This window comes from Stenella coeruleoalba (assembly GCF_951394435.1).
Source record: "Stenella coeruleoalba genome assembly, chromosome: 7".
Classification (NCBI taxonomy): Eukaryota; Metazoa; Chordata; class Mammalia; order Artiodactyla; family Delphinidae; genus Stenella; species Stenella coeruleoalba.
In genome coordinates, this window is record NC_137153.1 from 30,177,880 (window position 1) to 30,192,700 (window position 14,821).

The 14,821-nt window shown below is 41.6% G+C and overlaps 1 protein-coding gene across 16 annotated transcripts in view; it reads right to left on the reverse strand.

Annotated features, from left to right (window-relative positions):
• SECISBP2 (SECIS binding protein 2) overlaps positions 1 to 14,821 on the reverse strand; it is a 39,611-nt gene that overhangs the window by 10,398 nt on the left and 14,392 nt on the right. For 12 of the 16 annotated variants that reach the window (XM_079925934.1, XM_079925923.1, XM_079925938.1 and 9 more), the window contains 6 exons: positions 13,793 to 13,915; positions 12,184 to 12,273; positions 10,737 to 10,869; positions 3,218 to 3,384; positions 2,374 to 2,512; positions 615 to 738 (listed from right to left, as the gene is read on the reverse strand). In XM_079925934.1, coding sequence (XP_079782060.1) covers positions 615 to 738; positions 2,374 to 2,512; positions 3,218 to 3,384; positions 10,737 to 10,869; positions 12,184 to 12,273; positions 13,793 to 13,915 — 776 coding nt within the window. The remainder of the gene's footprint in view (positions 1 to 614; positions 739 to 2,373; positions 2,513 to 3,217; positions 3,385 to 10,736; positions 10,870 to 12,183; positions 12,274 to 13,792; positions 13,916 to 14,821) is intronic. The other 4 variants (XM_079925936.1, XM_079925933.1, XM_079925930.1 and 1 more) reach the window with 2 other exon arrangements.

A 14,821-nucleotide genomic window follows, 5' to 3' on the forward strand; every position in this document is an offset into this window, starting at 1 on the left:
TCACGTTTCCACTGGCTGCGACACTCCAGCACACTGCTCCTGGCACACCTCAGATGAGGGGGACAGCATGCCACTTTCAAGAAATCACGCTTTGATGAGCAATACTAGTCAAAAAGGTGGAACTCCTGATAGGATGTTATGAAAGGTATGGATGGAGGCATCCTCTCCAGCCCTAACTATAAGGGACAAAAGACCTCTGGGCCCCATGTCCCCAGGGCAGCCACTCCCGGGCACCTCTCCTCATGAAAAAAAATGTTTGGGGAGTCTATCCTGAAGAAAAGTGGGAGGGAAGGAGGCGGAGTGCCCTAAGAAATTACATACAGAAATTACACAACGAGAGGGGAACCCAGATGCAACGGGCTGTCACCTCACTACCCGTTCCCCCAACCACAGCTTGGATTCAAGGGCACCTCTGGCATCACGGCACTAGGACCTCTCGGGAGCAGATTAGGTAGCCCTGGCATGTGTTACAACCAGGTCCTAGCCACCTTCCACCGGGAGGGTGCAAACACCGGGGCCCAGATGAGCCAGTGGGTGAAGAACTCAACGCCCAGTGTCAGAGTGAGCACAGTGCCCCAGGCCCCACTGCAGGCACAGCTGCCAGGCTCACTCACTCCCTGAACCGCCGGCTGTGGATCTTGGGGCAGGCGTCCACCTCCTTCTGGGGCTCAGCTCCCAGCTGGTCTTCCGACTTGCTCTCTGCCACAGAAGCACAGGACACTAACTCTTCTGTTCCCCCTGGAGTTTTAGAGAAAGAAGTCACAGCATGGCCCCTCCAGGGCTCCACACACAGACTGCGGGGACTGAGGCAGGGAATGCTCAACAGCGGCAGTGTCGCCAGAGCAGCCAGACTCGGCGGCACACACCCGCCACATCCAGACACGGCCACCGAGTGTCACAGCAGGCAGAGGAGTGATGGGAATGGCTTGGGAAATCAGAAGAACCGGGCGACTCTCTGCACTGCCTAGAGGTGCCTCCCCGCCCCTTATTTAGTTATTTCTTATTTTTATTGCGGCAAATATTTGCAAAATTTACCATTTTAACTGTTTTTGGTTTTTTTGGCCACACCACGCAGCATGAAGGATATTAGTTCCCCAACCAGGGATGGAACCCGAGCCCCTGGCAGTGAGAGCGTGGAGTCCTAACCACTGGACCACCAGGGAATTCCCTAACCATTTTTAAATGTGTCGTTTCAGTGGCCAAATTTATTTTTTAATTTTGAAATTTAACCTGAAGTTCTTATCAATAAGTTTTAAAAGCAGGTTTATTAGTTCTCAATTTTTTTGCAAATGCCTGAAACCATTCCTTTATCAAATAACCCTTAAAAGAGAAGCTGAACATCTAAACTGGGAAAGCCACAATAGGTGTGTTTAAATCCATCAGACAGGATTCAATAACAGCTTACAACACTCAAATTGTTACTTCTAGACACTTCCAAAGTGCAAGTGCAATAACATCGCCAGAGGAAGGAGTTCATCCACCAGGAAAGACAATGTCCCGTGGCTGGCCTCTCCACCACCCATAGGCGTAGCTTGTAAAACCCCTGGCAGCCTGTATGGCAGGAGCCTCTAGGCTGGGTGGCAGTGGACCCAACCCCAAGATCCACCCCGGGGAAATGCCAGCAGGAGGGGTGCTCACGTCCCCTATATACATCCCACGCTGCCACAGCACCTGTGCTTCTAATAGCCCCAAAGTGGAAACGCCCACAACACTCCCATGCCACCTGGCACGTTTGTACACCTGGATGCTATGCAGCAAAGACAATCTGGTACTACTTCTACAGGCCACAGATATACTGCTGGCCAGAGGGGCACACACTACAAGATTCCACTGGAACAAAGCCTGAAAGCTCACGGGTAGGGCTGCAGACAGGGCTGAGGCCTTGAGCGGGAATCATGGGGACTGTGGGGCTGATACAATTCTGAACTCGGTATAAAGTCCTCCAGCTATATGCTTCTGATTTGTGTACTGTTCTGAATGTATAATTCACTAAAATGCTTACTTAACCCATTTCTTGTATGACACCATGTCTCACACACTTGTGGGCAAGCAGCTCTGCAGTTAATGGTGTTAATTCTCATGGCACTTCAAATTGTGAGGACCATCCAATGTCACACAGATCGAACTCAGGGGCCTCACCCCTCTGTCCCTCTCACCCCTGAGAAGCAGAGGCACGAGAAGCTCCACCTGCCCATAGGGACGTCCTCTTACTGTCAAGTTAGGAGACTGAAAACTTCTGCATTCCCAAGGCCCAACGCCCACGTGCTTTTACCACACAGGGACAAGGGCTGGGCAAAGCCCAGACAGTTGGCTGTGCATACGGCCGCCCCCGCTGAAGGATTCTTTAAGAAGCAAACCAACAGAACTCGGTACCTGAGGGGTCAGGCTGCCCGAGGGCCTGGTCGTCACCACCGCTCTCTCCATCTTGCACATCGTCACTGGCAAAAGCTGGGCTCACAGCATTTTCTTGGAGACGCTGTTGCTTTCTCTCCTGCCGCTCTTTCAAAATAATCTTTAAAATTAAATAAACGATCAAAACATCTAAATACTTGCACTTAAAAATAAGCTCTTCTGCAAAATAAGCCACCCAAGTTAAGCTGGTTGGCACTGTGCCTGTTTGTGCCCTTACTCCCCACCCACCCCCATGGGTGGGCCCAACCCTCTCACCCACAGCCCAGGAGCAGCATGTTCCCCCTGGGTGCACAGAGCAGGGCATGTGAGAACTGGGCTCTGATGCAACTGTGCAGCTCAACTGTTACCTGGCCCCAGGCAAGACATGCCTTCCTCCATCTGAGACCCACCACACTCCACAGGCTGCTTTGAAAATTAAATCAAAGAACGTGTGCCAGGAAGTGTCCAATATTTACCAAATCTGAGCACTAGACAGATTGCCTTGGGTAGAATGAGGGTAAAAAATGTGAATGAGAACATACTCCCCCATTTCTGGTTTTCTGTCCATGTCATTCCAAAGTATTAAAATAAATAAATAAGGCCTCCCCCTCCAGCAGCTAAGGCACCCTGCTTCACTCGCTCTAGCACACCATGTGGGAAGAGCAAGGGATCATCTTTCAGAAAATCGTGTACCCATCTTGACAAGAGCAGTTTCAAATGAGAGTGAAGGTTAAAATCTAAAAATGTAAGAGTCGAAAGGAGTAACACAGATACAGGAGAGTCTGTAGGTTTTCTCGCGCCCAATTTCAAACAAAACACCACACACCTTCTTCAACGAGGTTGGCTTCTTGGCCTTGGGGACCTCCCTCTGCTTCCCCTTCTTCATCAGGGGGGCGCTGGAGTCTAAGGGGTTGTGCGGGGTCTTCACCTGGCCAAAGCGGTGGCCCTTCTTCCCTGACATGGAGTCTTTGGAGAGGACGGGCACCGCCCCGACTACAACACAGTAGGGACACATGGCTCAGGCTGCTGCCCGCCACCTGCCTGGCTCCAGAGGGCAGGCTCGCTGCAGATCTGTCTCAGGGGCTCCTTATGCTGCCCGCCCATACCCACAACCTTCCTCATCCTCATCAAATTGTCCCTTAGAGAACCAGCTTCCTATCCCTGTAATCAAATCTCCTATATTGCTCCTATGTTGTAATCAAATCTTCTATGTTGTAATCAAATCTCCTATGTTGCTCAGTAAAATCTGATGATGTGTGGGTCTCATTTTTTGATTAAGAATTTTTCCGGGTAGCTTGTACTTAAGATTTAAGATGCCTTTTACTCCACCATTTTCAGTTGACACTGCCTTTGCAGGAGTTGGCCACTGGCTTCCCTATGCATACCTTCTACCTCACTACCTTATAAAATCCTAGTTATATTTCAAGTTGATTCTCTTGAGTTTTCTAGACATAAACATACTTTCCTAAATTCCCTGCACAGTGTAAATACATGACCACAATCACTACTCAGTACACTTCAACTGCATACTATGGTTCTGTTCTACTTCCCACCTTGTTCCTGTTCCCAAGGAAATAGTTAACTTGTTCATACTTTCCCCCTACTTTTTAATTAGGAAAATTTCTAAACACATACCAAAGAAAAAGAGAATGTATAACAACAAACTCAGGTACTCACTGTCCAGCTTCAACAACCATCAGTATTTTTCCAAATATATTTTACCCACCCTCCTTAATTTTGGAATATGTTTTAAAAGTGCTGTGTAGACACAGGGGTGACTCCTGGAAAGGCAAGCCAAAAACAAAATAAAAACAAAAAAAAAATAACTGAGCAGAGACATCAACAACCACACACTGTGAGGAAGACAGCCACCAAATTCAGACCAAGGCAGTTCCTTACACAAAACAAAACAAAAAAACCCCAGCACAATCACTACTCTCAGAAGGAAAAAATCAAATCCAGAGTTGCTACAATATATTAACTGAAATATTCAGTATTCAACAAAAAATTTTTCAAACTTCCAAAGAAACAAGGAAGTGTGACCCATACTAAAGAAAAAAGGAAGTTAACAGAAACTGTCTTTGAGTGCTCCCAGCTGTGGGACACAGATGACCAAGACTTCAAGGCAACTATGAGAATAGATGAAAACACAGGATTTCATTAAATACAAATAACAAAGGAGAAAGGCTCAGTAGCAGATTTGAGATGGTAGAAAAATCAGTGAACATGAAGATAAATCAATAGAAACTATTCAATTTAAAGAAAAATTTTAAAGATTTTAAAAGATTGAAAAAATGAAGACAGCCTCAAGAGACCTGTGGAGCAACAACAAACATACCACTATACATATAATGGGAGTGCCAGGAGAGGAAAGAGAAAAGACAAAAAATATTCTGAAGAAATAATGGCCCTAAATTTCCCAAATTTGATGAAAACTTTAATCTACAAAGCCAAAATAGGATAAACAGTACCCAACCAAAGGAAGGATAAATATAGAGATTCCCACCTAGACATATCATAGTCAAACTGTTGAAGGTGGAAACAAAGAAAAACTATGGAAAGTATCAAGGGAAAAACAACTCACCACAGAAAGTGGAACAACAAGACAAGTAATATCTGATGTCTCACTGTCAACAATGGAGGCAAGAGGGCAATGGAATGCCATTCAAAGTATTGGGAGAAAAAAAAGTCAACCAAAAATTCTATACCCGGCAAAACTATCCTTCAAAAAATGAATGTAAAATATAGATGTTCCTAGATAAACAATGACAGAATTCATTGCTTAATTTACTTATTTATAAGCAACCACTTAATTTTTAAGAAAATAGGATTTTTAAAGTAAAGGAAAAAATCAACAAAGGAATCAAAATGGTACTCTATATTTAACATAAAATAAAGCAGTTAAGGATGAACAGAAGAATAAATAAGAATCAGAAAAAAATAACAACAGCAGTAAATCCAACCAAAGTAACAATTACATTAAACATGAATGAGTAAAACACCCCACTCAACAGGCAGAGATTGTTGGCCTGTATAAAAAAGAAAGCTCCGACTATATGCTGTCTACAAGAAACATATCTTAAACACACCGTCTGCTAGGTGGCCAGGGCTACTCTTCCCTATGCTGCTGGTAAAAGCATTCACCTCCTCTTTAATCTGACCAGCCAGTTGGGAAGGCCTGACTTGGGCTCCAGAATAGACATAAGCCTCCAAAGGCCTTTGACTTAAGTTGTGTTCTGGCACAAAAGCCCCACATAGGGGTACTTGGTACTGGCTCATCTAAAATAAAGAGGAACCCTGAATTCCTCTTACCTAATTTTTACTTTTTCTGCAAAGAATGGTTCCCTTACTGATGTCAAAAAGGAAGGTGATGGACATGTCAGTATTTGGGTATTCCTGGGATCTCTGACCAAAATGTCCTTTCAATACTACCAAAATCCCAACCTTACAATCTGACAACCTCAAATACTTAAAAATATCATCTGATTGAAGGCCCCCACTCCTTGCAAAACTGTTTATGTACTTCATACACAACTGCATCTAAAAGGTCCAACTTGAAACTAGTTGCAAAATAGCCACCTCATATAGCCTCAGAGGTAGTTCCCTCACTTTTCCTGCTTTTACCTTTGACTGGAGATCTAGAATGCTCAGTCAGTAGTTTACACACTTCCCTGCAGGCTCCCCAAGAAGCTACATTCTTCAGAATCAGCGGTTGGCCAAGCACTTTGCAGATTTCTCTGGAAAGGCCAACACTGCAGGCCTTTACCAAACAGAAGATGAGCTGAGAAAAGCAACTTTGAGGAATATCTAAGAAGGCAGTGGTCCCAAGTTTTGATATATGTAAGAATTACTCACACATGTGATGTATAAAACTGTGGATCCTGAAATGAATAAAATTACCAAAATCATTGAGACAAAGAAATTTAAATACAGACTGGATACAAGAGGCTAGCAAGAAATAATCATTAATATTATTAGACGGGAGGATGGCAGAGTGGTTCAATTAAAAACAAAATCACCATCAATTAGAGATACTGATGTATTTACAGGCTAAATGACCTGATGTCTACAAGTACTTCAGAAAAAAAAAGTAGAGTTCCAGATGCAACAAGACTGGCAAAATGTTGTTAACTGATGGAGCTGGGTAATGGGCACATGGTGGCAGTATTCATCATATTCTCTCTACTTTTGATTATGTTTCAAATTTTCCACCACAAAAAAGTGAAAAACAAAGACAAAACAAAACAAAAAATCCCACTGTGTGCTTGTTAAAAACACCTACTGCCCTTCCCATACCAAGTGGTTCTAGTGTACCACTCCTGAGGTGTTCCTGGAACCTGCACTTTCAGCTCACTCCCAGGCAGTGCCATTGTTGGCAATCCTGGGGATACTGTGTGAAAAAGAAACACTGGGTTCAGGGACACACCGTCGACTGGTGCCTCAGCCACACTGTACATGGGCTAAATTAACTGCATTCAGACATTTTAAATTTGTACTCTGGGCTTTTAATAAAGGTCACTATGAAACTCACTAAAACTTACTTCTGCTGTAGCCATGAGAAGGCTATTTGGGAAACTGCTGACTATATCATTCAGCAGCCCATATAAAATCATCTGCCAGAGAGTGTTCAGAATTTTCAGCTTCAAATAATCCCACCTCCACTCGCATCAGAATGGCTAAAATTAAGACCAACAACATCAACTGTTGATGAGGATGTGGAACCAGGAGAACATTCATACATTACTGGTGAGTGTAATATGGTACACAGGCAGTTTGGAAAACAGTCTGGCAATTTATAAACTAAATACCACGTGGCCCAGCAATTCCACTCTCCCAAGAGAATTGAAAACAGACACTCAAATACTTGTACATGAATAATCACAGCAGTATTATCCACAACAGACAAAAGGTGGAAACAGCCTAAATGTCCATCAATAGATAAAGAAATTGTGGTCAACAGAATATGATTCGATCACAAACACTGGTGAAATAAGATACATGAATATGGATGAACATCAAAGACATTAAGCTAAGTGAAAGCAGACTGACAGAAAAGGTCGCAAACTATATGATTCCATTTATATAAAATGTCAGAATAGGCAGATCCATAGGTAGTTGCCAGGGACTGGGGAAAGGAGGAAAATGGGGAGCTTAATGGGTAGGGGTTTCCTTTTGGGGTGATAAAAATATTAGGAACTAGACAGAGGTGATGGTTACACAACACTGTGGATGTACTAAACGCCACTAAATTGTACAGTGTAAAATGGTTAATTTTACGCTACATGAATTTCATCTCAATAAAAAACAAAAAGAACTACTGACATACATCTACAGTGTAAGTAAGTCACAAAAATATTGTGTCGAGTGAAAGAAAACTTACACAAAGAAGCATATACTAAGATTCCACTTACATGAAGTTCTAGAACAAGGACAAACTAGTCTATGGCAGAAAAAAAATCAGAACCATGGTTGCCTGCGGGTAGCAGCAGGGAATGACTGGAATGGGAAGGGGCTGAGGAAAATTTCAAGGGTGTTGACGATGTCCTACATAGCCACGAGTCTACGTTACACAGTTACACATTTGCCAAAAGGCTTCAAATGGTGCACTTAAGATCTGTGCATGTCACTAAATGCATATTTTACCTCCAAAGGAAAAGAAGAGCCATAAATAAATACTGAATTCTAGTAAATGATATGCATGCTGTAACACTTGGGGGTAAAATACAGTGGTGTCTGCAACCGACCTTAAATGCAGCAAAAATAAAAAACAACATATTGATGAATGGATAAATCGGGGTCAGCAAACTTTTCCTTAAAGGGCCAGAGAGCAAGTATTTTAGGCTAATGAGCATATGCGTACTGCAATGCTCAACTGCCATTATAACTCAAAAGCAGCCACAGATAATACTTAAATGAACAAGTGCTGGCTGTGTTCTAATAAAACTTTACAGCCAGCAGCCAGCAGGTCATAGTTTGCTGACCTCTGGAAAAATTACGAGATTGAAAAAAATTAGAATCTAGATGGTGAGTACATGGGTGGTCACTGCATGATTTTATTCGGCTTTTCCAGATGTTTGAAAATTTTCAAAAGAAAAAAAATGCTACCTCCCTCCCCTGAAGAGACAAATCATGTTTATCCTTTCTGGGATTAATGCCATAATAAAATCACCATCAGTTAGAGATGCAGATTGAGGTATTTATAAGTAAAATGACATGATGTCCACAAACTGCTTTAAAATGCTTCAGAAACCAAAAAAAGTAAGCTTCTTTACCATTTCCTTGGATACCTATTTTTCACTTTTAAAGTAAATAAACTGCCTCAGAGGGAAACATATTTAAAAGACTATGGAGGCAAATGTGCATTATTTCTCTGTATAACATATTGCCAATTTTAACTATCTTGGCTCTAAGAGGTGTTTCAGAGGAGAGAATGACTGCATCACTACCAAGCCAACACTGCCACCCGCTGCGTTCCCATGGACAGGCAGGTAATTCATTTCAATCTGGTGAAGATTTATAACCTGTACAGGGCACTTACGTAAGACTTTTAGGTACACCAAGTCATCACATCAAGTGGAAAACCCATAAACCCATGTTGTTGTTGTTTTTAATGTTTATCTATCTATTTTTTGCTGCATCGGGTCTTAGTTGCGGCACGTGGGATCTTTTGCTGCAGTGTGCAGGGTTCTCTATAGTTGTGGTGCGCAGGTTTTCTCTTCTCTAGTTGTGGCGCGCAGGCTCCAGGGTGCGTGGGCTCTGTAGTTTGTGACACATGGGCTCTCTAGCTGAGATGCTTGAGCTCAGGAGTTTTGGCATATGGGCTTAGCTGCCCTGTGGCATGTGGGAACCTAGTTCCCTGACCAGGGATTGAACCTGCATCCCCTGCATTGGAAGGTGGATTCTTTACCACTGGACCACCAGAGAAGTCCCGAAAACCCACCTTTTAATAAGACCTATTTCTTAAAATCATCGTACTTAAATAACTTTAAAAATTTTGTGATAAAATACATATAACATAGAAACTACTATTTTAACCGTTCTTCACTTCACAATTCAGTGGCATCAACTGCGTTCACAACATTGTTGGAAACATCACCACTACCCATACCCAGAACTTTTTCATGCCCCGAAATAAAAATCTATCCCCATTAAACAATAACTCCTCATTCCCCACTCCCCTCAACCCCTGGTAACTGCTAATCTACTTTCTATGACAGAATTTCCTTCCTTTTTAAGGCTGAATATTCCATTGTATGTATATACCACCTTTTGCTTACCCATTCATCTGTTGATATACATTTGGGGTGTTTCCATCTTTGGGCTACTACGAATAATGCTGCTATGAACACTGGTGTACAAGTGTCTGAGTCTCTGTTTTTAATTCTTTTGGATACATTCAGAGGAGTGGAATTGCCAAGTCACATGACAACTCTCTATTTGGCATTCTGAAGAACCATGGGACTGTTTTCCAAAGTAAGTGCACCATTTAACATTTCCATCAGCAACAGTTCCAATTTCTCCAAATCCCCACAAACACTTGTTATTTTCCATGTTTCTGGTTAGAGCTATCATAGTAGGTTTCAAGAACTGCCTCAGTGTGGTTTTAAGTTGCATTTCTCTAATGACTACCAATGTTGAGCATCTTTTCACATGTTATTGACTGTACATATACCTTCTCATGGAGAAATGTCTTTTCAAGAGCTCTGCCCATTTTTTAAATGAGTGTTACTGAATTGTAAGAGTTCTTATATATTTGGATCTTAAATCCTTATACGATTTTCAAATATTTTCTCCCATTCTATAAGTTGTCTTCTCATTTTCTTAATAATGTCATTTGGTACACAAAAGTTTTTAATTTTGATGAAATCCAATTTATCTATTTTTGCTTTTGTTGCTTGTGCTTTTGGTGTCCTTTCTAAAAATTCATCACCTAATCCAAGGTCATGAAGATTTACCTCTGTTTTCTTCTAAGAGTTTCAAGTTTTAGCTCTTATATTTAAGTTGTTGATCCATTTTGAGTTAATTTTTGTATATGGTGTGAGGTTGGCGGTCCAACTTCATTGTTAAGCATGTGGAAATCCAGTTGCCCCAGGACCATTTTTTAAATGATTGTTCTTTGTCCTTTTAATGAACTCAACAACCCTGTTAAAAATTCACTGGCCATAGATATGTGTGTTTATTTCTGGATTCTCAATTCTATTCTACTGGTCTATAACTATCCTTATTCCAGCACCACATTATTTTGATCATATATAAACAACTTTTGATTACAAGAAAAAACAGTCACAAAATAGTCTACTGAAAAAGACTTCAATCATTTGTCTGAAATGAAAAGACTCTTTTACCTGAGAACACCACTGGTTTGGAGGACTGCTTTGCATTCTGGGAGTGCTGCTTCTTTTCCAATGCGGTTAGCATTCCTCCCAAATCCAACTGTACTGGAATTTGGCTCTTCTTTCCACTACTTTTAAAATTATTCTAAAAAGTTCAAAAATCAGAAGTTTATTTATAATACTAAATTTTACAAATTGTGCTTTTCATTTTATGATAAAAAATCATATAATTAATAAGATAAAACAGATATAGGGACTATAAAAATCTTAAAATTAAAAAAAATTAAAGTAATTAAAACCCCAGTCAATTCCAAATTATCTGCCAATATTACCACCAAGGTTGTTTATTTTCTCCTCCTTCTTTCATAACACTGGTTTAATTAAACCACTTACACGTCTGCATCTCCATTGTGAATAACAGCATACATCTACAGATAAGGAACCAAGACTTGTATAAAGTCCTGGGCTACGAAAGTTTATGTGTGGGGCTAGCTGGTTGGTACTACTGCCTCATTAACACCATTCGCTCTGCAATTGCCTAAGTGAGCCAACCAAGTGCCATGAAACCATGGAGGCATGACCAAAAATTTATACAAGTCCAAAACACACCCAGCAGGTGAGTATTATATTTAGGCGCAAAGTCAGATACACTCTAAACAAATGTTATTTCTGAAATCATTCTGATTTGGGTTTTGAGACTGTATAAGGGTGTACGGACGTGTTGTCTCTTGTGCTTTAACACCTCCACTCCTGCCCCATGCCACTGTTCTCTTCCCTGATGCCAAATTCACGCTGGGTGAGGGCTCATGGCAATGGGTGAGTGCTAAGCACAGCACAGGCAGCCACAGAGACCTCTGCAGGGATGGAAGATAACCAAATTACAACATAGGAATGCAAAGATACATGGGTTTAGAATTTTACTTTTCACAAATGTGAAAACAATCACCCCACTTTGAAAGGCAAAATGACAACGAACATGCCCAAAGTATGCAAGTTCTCCATCTAGATTATGAACTACAAGTTCATTCCTGAATCCACAGTGGGGCTAAGGCAAGAGAAGAATCATTTCTTCCTCTGATCCTGACTACCTGAGTGAAATGCTGGTGGCTCTCTTTTTTCCTTCTGTCAGACATTACTGCCTCACAAAGAGATTCTTCTGTTTCCTGAATAAACTAAGTCAAAGTTTTTTCTTTAAATCCAAGTTAGGCAGTTTGTGTTCCCCTCCTTTCTGATACAGCAATGGCAGTTACCAATAGCCTAATTTCAAAAGTGATAAAGCAGTTTTAGCTTAAGAGCAACTTTGTTTCAACACACTGGATGTGGTTCCCCAATGAAGGAATGAATCAAAACAAAACCACCTGTCCCCATACACAAAGAAGTCTGGAAAGCAGTTTTTCTCAGTTTAGTTTAGCAAGAAAAGTTAAGCCAAAAGCAATTGTGGTTTCAATCTAAAAATTACCTGTGGCTGCTGTTTAGACTGAAATTTCGGTGACTCTACTCTGTCTCTTCTTTCAGATGCAACTGCCAGATTGGGAAACTCCTCGGCATCCTAAGTAAACCACACACCCTTTAGCTCTTTGCAAATCACAATTATCAAATAAGCCCAACTACAACCTGTTCCTTGGTCTTATTTTCTTTCCATAAAAATATCCTTATAAAAGTGCTCAAAGGTGTTATAAAACAGTCAAAACAAAACCAAAAAACTAATGTAAGTGCTTCGGCTTTATTTCACTCTTAGAACAAAGTTAAGGACCGCAGTGTGAATCTCCCTGCTCCAGAGGCAGAGAGCAGGGGCCTCAAGGATGTGGGTTCACCAAGCAGTCTACGAACTGCCCCAAGCATACTGGCACAAGAGTTTTCAAGCACCCATCCTTCAACTATGCTTTTCTGTAGGGAAACCATCAATCTGGACTCAGGGGATGTAAGCATCTTGTCACATGTGCTGATCCTAGACTAGAAAAAAGAAACAAAGGAACAGGTCTCTAAACAATGTTTAAATCATTTTAAAATGTCTTATGTGCTTCTGTCAACATTTTAGGGACCCTGGAGAAATTATGTGAAAAATGTGGGCAGAAATAATGAGTTATTTGTTGGCCCAAACAATAATGCTCTACCGCAGTCATAGGTTTTCAAACATGCAACCCCATTACTCTCAAGGGAATGTTCAAAAAGCCCTGGGAGCCCCTCGAGTTTGTGGGAACACCTCGGGCTTGACCCTAAGCTGGCCGCCTGGGAGTACTGCTGAGAGACCCTTCTGCCAGCACCAGGAGCCAGGCTGCTGAGTCTGGTACTGCAGACCCATGAGAAACATAATCAGGATCCAGGATGGCTCCTTGGAGAACAGAGACATTCTTGGAGTATCACTGGACAACAATTTAAAGAGCACTTTCGGAAGTTCATGATATTCTCTTCTTGACCAGGGTCCACGACAGATCTACAGTATTCTAAGTTTCTCTCAATAGTGGAGCATATTATACCAAAACATCTAGATAGAAAAGGAGGCCCTGCAGAAGCCAGCATGCCAAAGCAAAGAAAAAAACAGACCAGAAGATACTGAGGGGTATATATTAGTAGTAGGGCATACACACCATTAAATTTCAATACAAGTAGTTTTTTCTCTAGGCCATTCATTCGTTTACTGAGAACCTGCTATGAGATGGGCACTGCACTGGGGACACCAAAATGAAGAACTGAAGAAAATGGGTGACAACTATTTTCTTTAGCACTACAATTTTTTTTTTTTTTTTTTTTTTGCAGTACACGGGCCTCTCACCGCTGTGGCCTCTCCTATTGCGGAGCACAGGCTCCGGACGCACAGGCTCAGCGGCCATGGCTCACGGGCCCAGCCGCTCCGCGGCACGTGGGATCTTCCCGGACCGGGGCACGAACCCGCGTCCCCTGCATTGGCAGGCGGACTCTCAAACACTGCACCACCAGGGAAGCCCAGCACTACAATTATTAAAGAAAATGTTGGAGAATTTTTACTTCAGCAACCAGTATGAACCCATTTCTATTAAGGAAGACCCATTTATTATATCAAACAAGGTGAATAATAAATGTAAATATACTTCAATCCTTGGTGGCTCTTGAACTGTCAGGACTTCATATTTTGATTTAGACTTTTCTTTCTTTTTCTTATTCTTCCTTGAGGCTTCGTTTTGCTCAGGATCGTCACCTTGTGATGCTCTGGACTAGAACAACAACAACAAAAAAAAGCAAAAATCATGGGTTTTTAGGACCATTTTTAAAGTCTTTATTGAATTTGTTACAATATTGCTTCTGTTTTATGGGTTTTTTGGCCACAAGACATGTGGAATCTTAACTACCCAACCAGGGATCAAATCTGCACCCCCTACACTGGAAGGCAAAGTCTTAATCATTGGACCTCCAGAGAAGTCCCTGCATTTCTGTTTTAAAAAAAAAAAAAACTTAAAACAAAATAAACATCTTTATTTATGTTTTCAGGAGGCCTGAGGTAAAACAGACAGCAAGTTGTTAATGGAGGCTCCTAGAGGGGTGGGGACCAAAGGGCTATGGGAAAAGGACCTTTTCCATAATTAGATCCTTGTAGTATTACAGGTGCTATTTCAGTAATAAAAATTCACAATACAGAAAGTTTTAGAAGGGGAAAAAAAACCATTATGACCACAATGCAAAGCCATCTGGGTCATAGGATTACAGGAGATCCTCATTTTCTCATCTTTATTTTGGGACTTCTCAAAAATAAACTTTTCTTACACCTCTAATTAAAAAATAATTTTTAAAAAGATGCTGGGAAAATAAAATAAAATCTGTTAACTCTTAAGAGTGTTAAAAGCTCATTTAGATGGTGACTTGGTGGTCTACTGTGCAGCCTGCGCCCCGACACCAGCGGGGCCTTGGAGCTGGCCAGTCTCCATGTGTACTTGGAGGGGCCTCACAGCCGCATCCTGTGTTTCACAAGTATGTGCATAAAGCTGTAGGGAACAGGCACACAGGTCTGACTTCACCATTAATTGTTACCAGCAGAGATTTCTCAATCAACCAAGCATAAACACACAGCTCCTGTTTGTGTGGGATGGTCTAAGACACTTTCGATATCAAAAAGTATTCTAACA